The sequence below is a fragment of the Nyctibius grandis genome, chromosome 27 (assembly GCF_013368605.1).
Source record: "Nyctibius grandis isolate bNycGra1 chromosome 27, bNycGra1.pri, whole genome shotgun sequence".
In the NCBI taxonomy this organism is placed as follows: domain Eukaryota; kingdom Metazoa; phylum Chordata; class Aves; order Nyctibiiformes; family Nyctibiidae; genus Nyctibius; species Nyctibius grandis.
Window position 1 is genome coordinate 6,441,610 of NC_090684.1, and position 13,182 is coordinate 6,454,791.

At 48.9% G+C, this 13,182-nt stretch overlaps 1 protein-coding gene across 1 annotated transcript in view; it reads right to left on the reverse strand.

Moving 5' to 3' along the window:
- Positions 1-13,182, reverse strand: part of LGR6 (leucine rich repeat containing G protein-coupled receptor 6) — a 149,525-nt gene that overhangs the window by 36,647 nt on the left and 99,696 nt on the right. Inside the window, exon 6 of the mRNA XM_068419489.1 lies at positions 6,007-6,078. Within this exon, the coding sequence (XP_068275590.1) occupies positions 6,007-6,078 (72 nt within the window). The remainder of the gene's footprint in view (positions 1-6,006; positions 6,079-13,182) is intronic.

Genomic DNA, 13,182 nt, shown 5'->3' on the forward strand with positions numbered 1-13,182 from the left:
TGGGGAGCAGCCGTTCGTTTCCCATTCCTGCCTCTGCCCTGGGAGCCACCGTAGCCCTGCTGCAGGGTGGGGAGATAGGATGCTGCTGAGACACGTTTTTGCTCTCTGCCAATGTCAGGGTCTTGTCTGGTTGCATGTGCCAGGGCAGGGAGGAGTCCTGGCCCCAGTTTTCAGTTCAGCCCAGGCTCCGTGCATGTAGGGGTCTCAGCCATGTCATAGAATCACAGACTGGTTTGGTTGGAAGGGACCTTAAAGATCATCCAGTTCCAACCCCCTGCCATGGGCAGGGACACCTTCCACCAGACCGGGTTGCTCCAAGCCCCATCCAACCTGCCCTTGAACACTGCCAGGGAGGGGGCAGCCACAGCTTCTCTGGGCAACCTGGGCCAGTGTCTCACCACCCTCACAGGAAAGAATTTCTTCCTAAGATCTAATCTAAATCTCCCCTCTTTCAGTTTAAAACCAATTACCCCTTGTGCTATCATGCCCCTGTAAAAAGTCCCTCTCCAGCTTTCCTGTAGCCCCTTCAGGTACTGGAAGGTGCTAGAAGGTCTCCCCGGAGCCTTCTCTTCTCCAGGCTGAACAGCCCCAACTCTTTCAGCCTGTCTCCATAGCAGAGGGGCTCCAGCCCTCTGAGCATCTTTGTGGCCTCCTCTGGACTCTCTCCAACAGCTCCATGTCCATGGACAGAAGCACTGGGAGGGCCACAGCTCTCACTTTTGCATTTCTCCCTTTGCCTCAGCAGCTCAAAACTGAGCCCTGGGCAGGTGTTGGGTGGATACGTGGTGGTTTTTGTGATGGGGGACCCTGCACGTACCCACGACAGGATGCTGCTCGACACTGCCAGCCCACCCGTGCCTGAGAGCCACGCGGAAGCGTAGACCTGCCGGGGCCGCTGCTGTCACCTGCCTACCCTGTATCAGAGGCCCCAAGGACTTGCCTTGATGGGTTTCCTCACCATGTGTGTGTGGCAGCCAGCACTCAGGGCCACAACACCTCCTCCCCCTACTTGGGCAAAGCAGTCCAGATGGGAGAAAAAAACACTTTCTCCTTTTCTTCAAAGCAGAGCTCCCAGCCCAGGGGCGTTTTCAGTGAGGTACGGCTGTTTCAGTGGAAGACATGGGAAGAGCCATGCAGGAACCTCTCCACCCCTTCAGCTGCACTCTGCGCTTGCTGTCTGGGGTCTGCCCTGCTTTGCCGTGGGGACACTGGCAAGGCTAAAGTCTCCCTAACAGCAGTCAAGCTGGGAAGTGCTAAATGATGGTTTATGTGTGCTGGTGTTTGGAGCTAGAACTTGGGGACCAGCTCTGAAATTCAGCTTCCATGATTAGATATCCTCCCCATGGTTATCTGTGAAGTGCTATATATACCCTCCCCCCCCATATATATTTGGCTGCATAATTTCAGGTCACCTACCCTTTCCATCCCTTCACTCTGCAGAGAGCAGTGACTTGGGGCTTGGCTGTCTGGAGGGACTTCATGCATTCACCTTCCCCTCCAAGTCTGATCCACGAAACATTTATATTCCAGCGAAGCAGAGGGTTAAGTTCAGCGTTATCACAATCTATCTAATGAGGTCAAACTCAATCACTACAAGGCATGAGAGAATGATTCATCAGCCTTTAGATTGCATTCAGACTGGCTGAAAAGCTCGAGGACCTTAGGACACTGATCAGCTTTCCAGGCAAAGGTGGTAAGGCACAAGATGAGTGTCACAGTGGAAATTCATGTCACAGGGATCCCCCATGAGAAATACTGTTGTCACACAGCAGTGGGGAACTTGGCTCGTGTATTAGCACCATGAAAATCTTTGGAGGGGATTTTTTCCTTGCTGCTCCTCTGAAAACACAGCCTGGTCTCCCCTAGTGCCGTGCCCCCAGCCCCGAGTACAAGGTCTGAATGTTTCCAAGTATCAACCTCTGTCATTGCAGCGATGCTCCTGGCTGCAGCTGACTTCTCTTTATATCAACTTCTTCATAAACATCCCTACTTACCAGGCTTATGCTACAAAACGGGTATAATCTAATCCCCCTCCCCTTGTCCCTGCATTGTTAAAGATTGAAATTAAGTCCGACATAATCAAGAAATGTAAAAGTTAAGATCCTTCCATCCAAATGGCAGGAAGCTGGTTATGCTGCCTGACATTTTACAGCACACATTAAATGACCTAAAGAGCGATATACTACAGGGCAGGTTTTACAAGGCAAAGAGGGAGCAGCGAAGCGACGTGAAGAGCAGTACAGCTGGGATCTCAGCTTTGGCATGCCTTGCTCCTATTTCTTGCAAGAGATGGTGCTTCCCCTCGACTTTTCTCCTTCGTTTCACTGCCCCACTCCTCACCCAAAGCCCTCTCTGGATCCCTCCACCCCACTGCACCAGGCCATTTGCTGTGGTCCAAATGCTCCCCTCTGGGCACACTTATGGGTTATGGTTGTCCTTCTTTTGGTATTTAAAGTCCCTGTGCCCACCTGGCCCTGCTCTGCTCACCGGGCAGCACTGGCTCTGCTCTGCATCTCCTATGGGCACCCCCTGAGCTTACACCTTATTTAAAGGATCTAGTCCATTGCCCAAAGGGGCTACAGGAAGAACATGTCACATAAGGACATTTACACTCGTATTTACTCTGTTTCTTTGGGAGAGAGCTAAAAAAATGCCAAGTATCACCCACTTCGACCATCTAACACCTGGTTTCACGGCTCAGCCACACTTGGAGTTTCTTCCCACAGCCCTGCAGGGCTCCTCTGTGTCATCTCTCAGGCTTATGGGAACTGGTGAGGGAATCTCACTAGGTTTCAAGGCTATTTCGAAACCCTGTTGGGAATCTGGCCAGAGCGGCTCTGACTTGCTTCCAGCCTGCCTGCCCAGGTTTCCTTTCCAGGAAGAGGAGGCTGGGGGGGAGCTGGGGAACAGCCAGATCTTGCCCTGGCAGAGAAAATTATCTTGGAGCTGCTTTTTCCAGCTACATGCTGGTGTCTGACCAGTTGAGACCTGGTGGATGTTGCGCATCTACCTGCCCTTTCATCAGCACGGAAAACATAGAACTGCTCTTGCTCTGTACCGGGCAGAGATGACTTGTGCACAGTAGCTGCAGGTCAATGCAAGGGAAGCATTAAGTCATTCATCTGGCTTCACTTTACTTCCTTCTAGATTTTCTGCCCTCCTAAATTATCAGGGCCAAGTCCTCTCCAAGAACAGAGGTGCTCCACTGGGATCTGTTTTTGCAGAAATGATAGGACCTGGGATAGGTGTCCAGTGTGGTTGTGCATAGGCAGCTTGCACACTGCTGAGACCTGCATGGAGCAGTGGGTGCTGCTTCTCTTAAAGTTTCGGCTGCATTTGATAGAAATAGAAGTTTCCCTGTCTAACTGAATATGAGAAGAAATGTTTCCCTTAGGGGAGCAGAGGTTTCTGCACCTAAAACTTCCTAGCCTTTTCTGAAAAGCCCAAAACATTTTTTTTCCTCTCAACTTCTACAGTTCTTCAACTATTGTGCCTGGCTTATAATCAGCATCTGGCCACAAATGCTCATCTTAGGAACCCTGGAGAAGTTTCTGTCTTCACCAACTCTTACCATCCTGCTGCCTTCCAGGAGGTAACGCCCACGGAGTAACTGAGAGCACAGTTTGGCCTCCACAAGCCAAGAAAATGTGCTAAGTGCTGTCAACAGAATGTAATCATAATTTGAGTTAAAGGGTATTTGCGGAGACTGTAATAGTCTCCACATGCACAGGAGCTGAGAGGTGGTAGATAGATGCAGGTCTAACAGCTTGACTGGGCTGTTACACTCACATGCTCGGCTGCTTTTTGCCACAAAGCTTGCCCAGCTTTGGTCATCAGGGCAGGTAAGGGCTGGAGATTCACATGAGGGGTATGGCTCCACTTGAGGAACAACGCGTTCCTCAGAGATTGGTGACTTGAAATACTTGCTGGCCTGGAGGTGAGAATTAGAAGCTCAGGCCAAGAGCAGCAGAAGCCAGCTCACTCTCTCTTGAGGACACTCTTCCAGTGTGATCAGATGTGGAGGAGAGTCTGAGATCCCACCCACAGCACTGTCCTTGCAGCTGCAGGCAGCTCGTGGAGGATGAGGGCTCTGGGATACTCACACGCACAAGTCTGGGCCATCAGAGCCAGGACAGAGACAGTAGTGAGGCAGAGTCCTGCTCTGAGGGGACAACTCCCGGAGGCTGAATACTCCCAGGACTGCCTGGTCAGCAGGGACAGGACTTCCACTGCTGCAGCCCTGCAGAGAGCCATGTCCCCACAGTGCTGTGCAGTCCTGTCCCTGCAGAGACTGAGAGCAAGAGAGGGAGATGCTGAGCTCCCCTGAATGCTGGGGGGGGCATCTCAGATGGGCAACAAAAGGCAAAGGAATTGCTAGAGCAGGAGTGGGGGGAAGGGAGGGAAGATGAGCTTTCAGCACAAAAGCCTGTGGAAACTGAGTTATCTCCCAGGGCAATGGAAGCCTGTTAGTCTTTCCCACAGTAAATAAGGGGCCAGCTTCTTCTCTGCAGCTCCTTCCTATTTAGGATGGGCAGTAGGGTGGCTTTAACCACCTTGGCCGCAGAATAAGGTTGCCCTGATGCAGGCTGTGATGTTGCTGCATGGTCTGCCTGGGTTATAGCCCAAACAGGGTTTTCTTCCATCAGCAAGTTCTCCACTCCCTCCTGCAACCTGCCTGCCTTTGTGCTGCCTGGATCCCACGACTCTGCCCTCATGTATTTGCTTGCACCCACCACAAATGACTGGGGAGAAAGCCAAGCTGGCACAGTGACAGGGGAGATCCGAGGGTCACCAGAGGTGACCATCCAGCAGCGTCCCTTCCCACACCATCCCTGGCACCGTTCAACCTCTCCCCAGCTGAGCCCTTCTGGGTGGCCCCTGGATGCGCCACTCTGAAAGCAAGAGACAATGTGTGTTGTGGTCCTGCCCCCAAGGAATGTGTCTAGGGACCAAGGGCTTGCCTGGTGCTTCCACTCTCGCCCGGTCACTGCTGCTGGCACCGTGCTGGGCACAGAGGGGCTCTGTCTCCTTGACTGGCACTTGAATGCTGGGAAGCGTCACCTCTTTTTGCCATGACCCAGACTCCCTAGTTCTCTCTGGCAAGGACTGAGGGCCTGACTCTCACCCGAAGGCGTGCATGGAGGGACATGTTTCTGCACAATTGAAGGCAACAGGCACCTCCTCCGGCCTTTCAGAGTCTTGATTTATTTGCTTGCTTGTTTATGTTTCCTCCCAGGCCAATGCATGGCACATGAGACCGAAGCAATTCATACTGCCGTCAAAGGCATGGCGTATGCAAGGCAAGGCTGTCAGATTTAAGTCTCTCTGAGTTCAGGGTGACCCATCTGCTGCTAATGAAGATGTGTCCTGGAGGAGAGCTCATTCCTGCTTCCCATCTTCCCCTGAGGTCTCCTGACAGATTGCCTACCCAGTCATCCCAAGAACACGGTGCAAGATGAAGTCAGCTTGCTATGGGTGACGCCAGGTGACATGAGACTGTCTCAAAGAGAGATATTCCACAGACCTCTGAGGATTTTACTAGCCTTGAACTCAAGCCAGCCCCTCTTTTTGGTGGAGTCAGGTGTTTAGGAGGCTTTGGGACCACATGCATGTGGTGAGGAGGTGAGGACAGTCCCTGTGAGCAGGGGGTGCATGCAAGCTCTCTGGATTGCACCGGGACTAGACTTGCATCCAGAGCCTCAGAGCCCCCTCCCAGCCACTCTGCCTACATGTACAGACCCCTCTGCTGCAGCAGCACAGTCGGACCAGCTTGCACAGACACAGGGAGAAAGTCCAGTCTGCCACCTCCCCGGGAAGCATCATGCCCTGGGCATCTACTTGCTGGGCTGGTGCCTGGAGCCAGCCCTGCTGCTGCCCTCAGAGAATGGTGGTAAGGGAACACGTAGTGGGGCTGACCCAGAGACACCATCTCTTTCCTGTGGGCTGTGCTGGAGGGGATGAACACACATGAGCTCTTTAGGACAGAGAAGAAAACAGGTGACTCACAGGGTTTCCAAGCTGTGCAGCCCATCAAAGCCGTTGGCTCCCAGGCTTTGGATCCGGTTGTTGTGCAGGTGCCTGTGAACAAAACAGAGATGGTCAGTGGAGGTGCAAGTTGACCTTTTCCTGCCAGTCTGAGCGATGGCCCAGGGTCATCCTGCCAGGTGAGCACAGCCTGGGCTGGAATGACGAGGGCTGTGATAAGGTCCTCTCTCTTGCCTCTTGAGACACATGCTAGGTGCAATAGTGCTTGCAGAGCAGCTACAGAGCTGCCATTTCTCCCAGGAAATCCAGGCTGATGTAGGAGTTTCTCTGAGACCTCCACTTTCACAGCTGTCGGCTGACTTTGGATGAACATGCTTAAGCAAGAAGCTTCAAGAAATGCCCTAGATCTCACCTTACACTGGGCCTAACTCTACAAAGTGCCATGTGGCTTCAACAGGTGTTCATGGGCACAAGGTGCTATCTAAGGATGCAGTCATATTTGGACTCCTCAGAGCCTTAGTAGCAGCAAGAAGGCTTTGAGTTCAAAATCATCCTGTTTGTTAGTCACAGGTCAGCATCCTGGTGCTACGTGCCACGGACATCTAGTGCTTAAGGGCTCTGGACCTTCCAGCCTTAATGCTGGTGCTGGAGAGCCATGTGTTGGGGACCCCTGGCTTGCAAAGCCACCTGGTGTATTTTTGCCTTGGAAGGTCTGTAGCTGATGAGTTCCCCCGGAGTCTGATCTGATGGGTTCTCTGTTTCTATGGGCCCCTTACTAACATGTCCCAGTTTTTTGGCAATCCCAAGACCTTAATTCCTGGATTCTTTCTCTCCAATTGTCAGAGACTGTGTGTGTGCGTGCACACCTGAGTATTTTTGCCATCTGGCTTCCTTTACAGCTGGTGGGAGCTGCATGGTTCATTGTGTGTGAAATCCCACTCAAGGGCACCTAGAAGTCCATATAGAGAGACCTTGGAACAGCCTGAGGAAAGTCTGCTGAAAAACAGGAGAAGACAACCCACCACTGCCCAGCCTGCACTTCTACCAGCCTGTGCTTAAGCGCATTAGTGATGTCCATGCTTGCATTGGGGTGGTCTGTCCAGAGAAATGCCCACCAAGGAGGTAAGATCCTCTGGGGCAGGCCCTCTTTGCTCTCTGTCAGGGTAGGTTTCCTCATCAGCTCATTTTACAGTCCCGGTTCTCCTTTAATGCAGAGCACCATGTGGTTAATCTACTGCCACACCACTTGCCTTTGGGGTCCTTTTCTCCCTTGCCCATGCTCAGGGATGCACCAGCTTTTGTCCAACACTGCTGCCTCCTTCCAAGACCCTGGGGGAGACTCCACATTGGCAGGTGGATCAATGACTTTTTCATTATTTGCTGCTTGATCTAAATCTGTCTCGGCTTGAAAAATCTCTCATTCCACCTGGATTCAAGTGTGAGCTGTTTGGCTGAGCACAGGCAGCTCCCACTGCCAAATATTCTAGGGTAAAACAGGAGGGACCTGGGAGTGGAGGAACAGCCAGGCTCTAGGGCAGTTTGGTAGGGGCTTGCAAAACAGAAACCAGCCCAAGACGGATGTTTGTCGCTGGGATGAGAACATACAAACATTTCAGAGGAAGGGGAAGGGAGGGGAAAGATGTGTGATAAAATATGTTTGCTCCTTTGAGCAAACGGGAAGAAAGAAAAGGAAGTTGCCTGCAAGAAAACTTGGTCTGATTGTGACTCTTAGAGGAGAAAAGAAGCTGAGATCAAAATCAGAATCTTACAGGAGAAATTTCTCTTCGTCACAAGAAAAGAAGTTCAAGTCCAGGTGGTTTCCTCTATCAAATGCTATGGGATAGTTTTAGATCATGTGGCCCTTACTTCACTTGGCACTTCCAGTGCAAGATGGGGCCAACAATTCTGGGTCCTTTTGAGCACTGGATACTGCGTTTGGCAAATTGGGGGTTTGGATCTGGAGTTGCTCTGTAATTGCAGCAAGAGGTACCACAGGAACCCCTTGCCTCGTACCTCTGTCTCTTGCAAGGAGGCAGCGTGGGGAGAAAGGAAATGCTGAATGCTGGGGAAGATGTGAGCTCCTTGGAGATTTGTTGGACAACAGGACACCTTGTCTAAGCTCGGACTTGCTGAGCAGCTGACTACTATCACTCAAGACAGGCAAGGAGACAGAATAGAAAAGCAATCACCTGCTGTGTTTATATTTGGCTCCGAAGTGCTTTGTTTGGAGGCAGAGTAATGAAAATCGTCAGAAAGATGTTCTTTGTTGCTGAGAAAATTATGAGCAACCAAAAAAAAAGAGTTATAAAAAAATTTGCTGTCCAAGCTGAACTCTGGAATTGTTACCCAACCACATGGTAGTAATAGAAACAAGAGAGCTGGAAAGGTAAACACTTGAAAAGACGTTCCTTTCTTCTATCCTACCTTTTTTTTTTATCCCCGAATAAACAAATTTTAACAAGTGGAATTGCAACATCTCCATTGTTTGTCATTTGAGCTCAGCCCACACGACGTTATATTCTGCCCTGTAAATTACAGCTGGTTTGATAGCAGCTCAAGATACTTGGTTCTGGGCTATAAAAAAACCCTCTTGTGATGCAAAAACATGAGAAGTCTTTAAGCTCTTGCTATTGGAGCTAGTAACCACCACTGTCCTCAGTAAGATCAACGAGCTTTAAGTTCTGCCTATCTCCCTGAGCAGGTCAGTATCATGGAGTGAGGCTGATTTTGAGCAACCATCTATGAGAGTAACTTTGCCCAGGAAGGTGCAGGACAGTCATTGCTTTTTTGTGGACTGGTGTGTAGACTGTTTTTCAGTTGTGCACCTCCATTAGAAAACAGTGGTCTCTTTGCAAAAGCAATTTTCACGACTGACCTCTAGCAGGATGGCAGACAATTTGCCCCATGTGCTCCTGCTACAAGTGCTACCACATGTCATGAGACAGGCTAGCTCCTCTGCTGTGTCAGGTGAACCCACACCGTGCCTCGCTGAAAGGCAGCGTAAATTACAGTGGCTGCAGAGTACCAAATGGCCACAATCCCCCAGACAGGCTAGGGAGAGATGCTTCACCTTCGTGATGTCTCCGGTGCTGAGACTTTAGAAGCACACCAGAAAAAAAAAAATCCTACAAGATTCACTTGTGCCCCACAAAAAAATTGCACAAGTTTCTAGAAGGAAGATTTTCTGTCCTTGTCAAAAATTTCCTGTCACAAATTGGGCATAAATGAGATTTTCCAAATCATTCCTGCAGCACTCCTAGTAGAATTTGTTTCAGTTTCATTTTGTTCCCTTTTCCATGTGTTTTTCCAGTGGATAAATGATCCTGGAGAACAGTCTTGCACCAAAGTGAGAGACAGTCCAACACAGGCACTAACACTGCGAGCTCCAAGTCTGGAAATGCCACCTCCAAGGGGACAGGGCACCTCCGGCATTTGTCTTACACACAAGGGAAAGCAGATTGAGCTAATGTGCTAAATCCTGGTTCAATAAAAGTGTTTGTCTGGATGAACAAGAAAGTAGACTATAAGGAAATGGAAATTATATTACACCTGCATCGTGCACTGGAGAAACTGGCTCTGGAAGGTTAAATGTATTTCTGGTACCCACATTGTTAAATGGATGTTGATAATTTGGAATGGGTGCAGAGAATAGCAATAAAAATGATGCAAGGGCTGGAAAAAAATAGGATGGAGACTTAGAGAACTCAATCTGTTTAGCTTATTAAAAATAAGATCAAGGGGATGAGTGCAGTGTAATGTATAGGATTCTTCCTGGTTAGAAAATGGGCACTAAAATGGTTCTGTGATTTAGTGGAGAAAAGAATAATATGAACAAATGTCTGAAGTCAAAGCCAAAGAAAATTGAAATGGGAAATATGAGCTTTTTTTTTTTTTTTTTTTGTTAGCACTAAGGATGATTAACCACTGGAACAAACTACAAAGAAAAGTGGTGGATTCTCCACCACTTTCATTTCTAATGACTTCATTTTTTTCTTCTCAAAAAGGACAAATGCACACATTTTCCATCAGTTATTTGCATTAGATGATTTGAACCAAGTTCAAATCTGACATGATATGAATTCTCCCACTGGACTAGCCATTGCCATGATGGATTTCCAGCTTTATCGTGGCAAAATTGTTCTTTTCCTCAATTTGGCCATGGATAAGTAAAGAAACTTAAATCATAAATGGTGCAAATTCCCATGGATTATTTCTGGCAGTGAAGGACTAGCATGAGACTTGTCTGGTGAAGAATAAAGCTCGATCAGGAGTGACGTTGTCAGGGGTGCGTTGGAGGGCTCTTCACTTTTTCAAGTGCTGGAGAGGGAAACTCACTTTTGCCAAGGCAGCGTGCTCGGTCCTCAGAAAGAAAAGGCACTTTTGCAAATTATAAGGTCCATGAATGGGACCCAGATGTTCCAGGCGATATTGTTCTTAGTAATAATGAATTGCACATGCCTGGCACTCCCTGCCAACACCGAGGTTCCCAAGAACTTCTCAGAAAGGGACTTGTTAACTGCCTTGTACAGGTGAAGGTAGAAGTGCACAGGTTCATCCTGACACTGATCCAACAGACTGGGGTTTGTCGTGCTGGGGAGCTCTGAGTCCCACAGGTGTCAGCTGAAACTACTGGTGCTCAGCTCCCTTGGAAAGCAGGGATGAGATATTTGATGTTTGCTCCCAGGCAGGGAGGACACTGAAAATCAGTGGACCCTTTTGAAAGTTTTGGCCAGAGTAACACCAGAACAAGGATCAAAATGGGAATGAGAGCCCAGGAGTCTTGGAAGCTGGTTTTCTCCTCTAGTCACTAAACCGCGCTGTTAGAGAGAGAGCTGCATCATGTCCTTATATGATAAAAACTGTAAGAAAGAGAAATTCTATTAAATATCCTTCATTTACTGTCCTCAGATCTCAACACATTCAGATGGAAGGTCTTGCTGTGCGACCTGAGAGGAAAGCACTCGCAGGTGAGTGGCTTGTCCTCCATGATAAAACATCAGCTGAAATTCAGGTTGCATGAATATAAAGTGTTGTAGAGGTGGGGAAAATCAGTCTTACATGAGCTTATTCAGTAACAGGCTTTTCAAAATCTACAGGAAGGAGGTCTTGGTGTTTAGTAGCTGTCAAAAAAGCAAATCAAATGATAGGAATGACTAGAAAAGAGAAAGTGGGCTACAGAATGGCATTGCGCCATTGTACAAACTGGCATTAATTTTTGTCTTTGCTACAGTGTGCAGCTCTGCTCTCTCCATCACAAAGGTGTGGAGGAACAAACAAGTGTGATATGTAGACTAACTTCTGATTGCAAAACAGCCAACTGGATGCGGACTGGAAAAGCCGCGATGAGGGAAGGGTATGACAGACAGTAACAAATACAGAGACACAATGCAAGAATTAGAGGGCATTAAGCAAAACTAACTTGTAGCAGCATGAAAACAAGTTTCCCAGAGTCCTTGTTTTCAAAAGACTTATGTGCTGGTAGATGAGGGTCAGGGCCAGGTAAGAGGAGTGGAGCATCTTTTTTGCATTATGGGGCCAAGTTAACTCACTGGCTCCAAGCTCACTGCCTGTGAGGCAGCTAATGCTGGCTCCTTTTGACAGCGGGATGTTCGTCATTGCAGGAATGTTTGAGTCAGTGGGGTTTCCACAAGCTAAGGCTCCCTGCGGACCCAAACAGAGAAGGATCTGGGGTTTGACCTCATTTGCGCTAACTTAAGGGATTCCCTGCCGTGTGATGAAAGTAAAACTACCCAAAGACTTTCTCTAGCCAGGTCTGTGTTTACAGGGCTGCAGAGCAAACCTCTCTACTGCCTGGCCTGTTTAGGACAGGTCACTCCAACTGTGTCCCAGCCACATCCTACCACCTCTGCTGAGAGTGCTCACAGCTCTTTTGGTGACACCAGGAAAGAAGGGAACTGCAGCCCACGTCAGAGATGTGGCAGCAAGGACACATCTGTGGCATTGGGGAAATTCCTGGCTATGGTTCTCAAACTTGTCCATGTGAGATTTTGCTTCAGGCCTAGTGGACCCCTCTGGGGACTGTGGATGAAAGAGGTGCTGCGATTCCTGGTTTGAGGGTTGTCTTTCTGCTGAATTCAGCCGACAGAGGAGATGAGGGACACTAACGAGACCCGCTGTCATGCACTTTATCAGCCTGTCAGCACAGCAGCATGGGGGTTTCAGATGCTCACTTCTAAATGAAAAATCTTTTATGCCTGAGAAAGAAGATGCTTTCTGTAAAAAACCCCTTTGCTTCATATAAATCATTAGCTGAAAAATATTCAGGACTATTTCTGCTTGTAGATGCTAAGACACATTCTATCCTGAATAGATCAGACTTGGAGGTAACATCTTCAGAATCCTATTCCCGCAAGCCACCCTGATCAAACAAGCCATTTCCCTTCTGCCATCAGCAGCAGTGCCAACATCACAGCACACGAAGCCCTTCTTATCAAAGCTGGGGAAAGGATGGCGCCAATTACTGAGACTCATAGATTTCATGATGAGTGATTTAAATGAGGCTCTGCTTACTGAACACCCTGCAGCCCTAGTTAGAAACCTGCAGCAGCAATAGTTGGGAATAAGACCAGGGAATTCCTCAACAGAGGTGTAATTTATTAGCAGAGACTGAACCCCTTAACTTATTCCAGATTGAGGCTTGTATATTCTGATGTTGGTGCTTTGTGTCAGTGCAGGATGATCACCCACATCTTTTCCAAAAGCTCAAGGTCCGTGGAGGAGGAAAACCACATCTCTGCACCTGGGAAGGTCATGCCCTCAGCCGTGGTCAGCCGTGTCCATGAGTATTAATCAGGCTGTATATGAGAGATTCCCCTGTGCTCCTCCACATCTGCCCTTGGCTGTCCTCCCCCAGGTGCTCATTTTAATACTTCTCAGGCTAGAAGTTTCCCGATGTCTATGGTAACAGGCAGCTCTTCTCCATCTATGTGCAAATTCAGACACTTGCAGAAGAATGCGCATGTGTATCATCTGCATCCTGGTAGGGAAACTCTCCTCGCAAACTTCACTGCCTAGCTTGGCTGGCTTTTGGGACCATTTGTTTCTCAGCTTGGTGGGTGAGTCTGAAGCAGGGGAACATCCCTGGTAGGGGCGCAGGAAGAACGCTGGGTGACTTTCCACTGGCTGCGCGCTGACAAGGATATGCATGGAACCATGGGAGAGATTTATGGGGCCAGT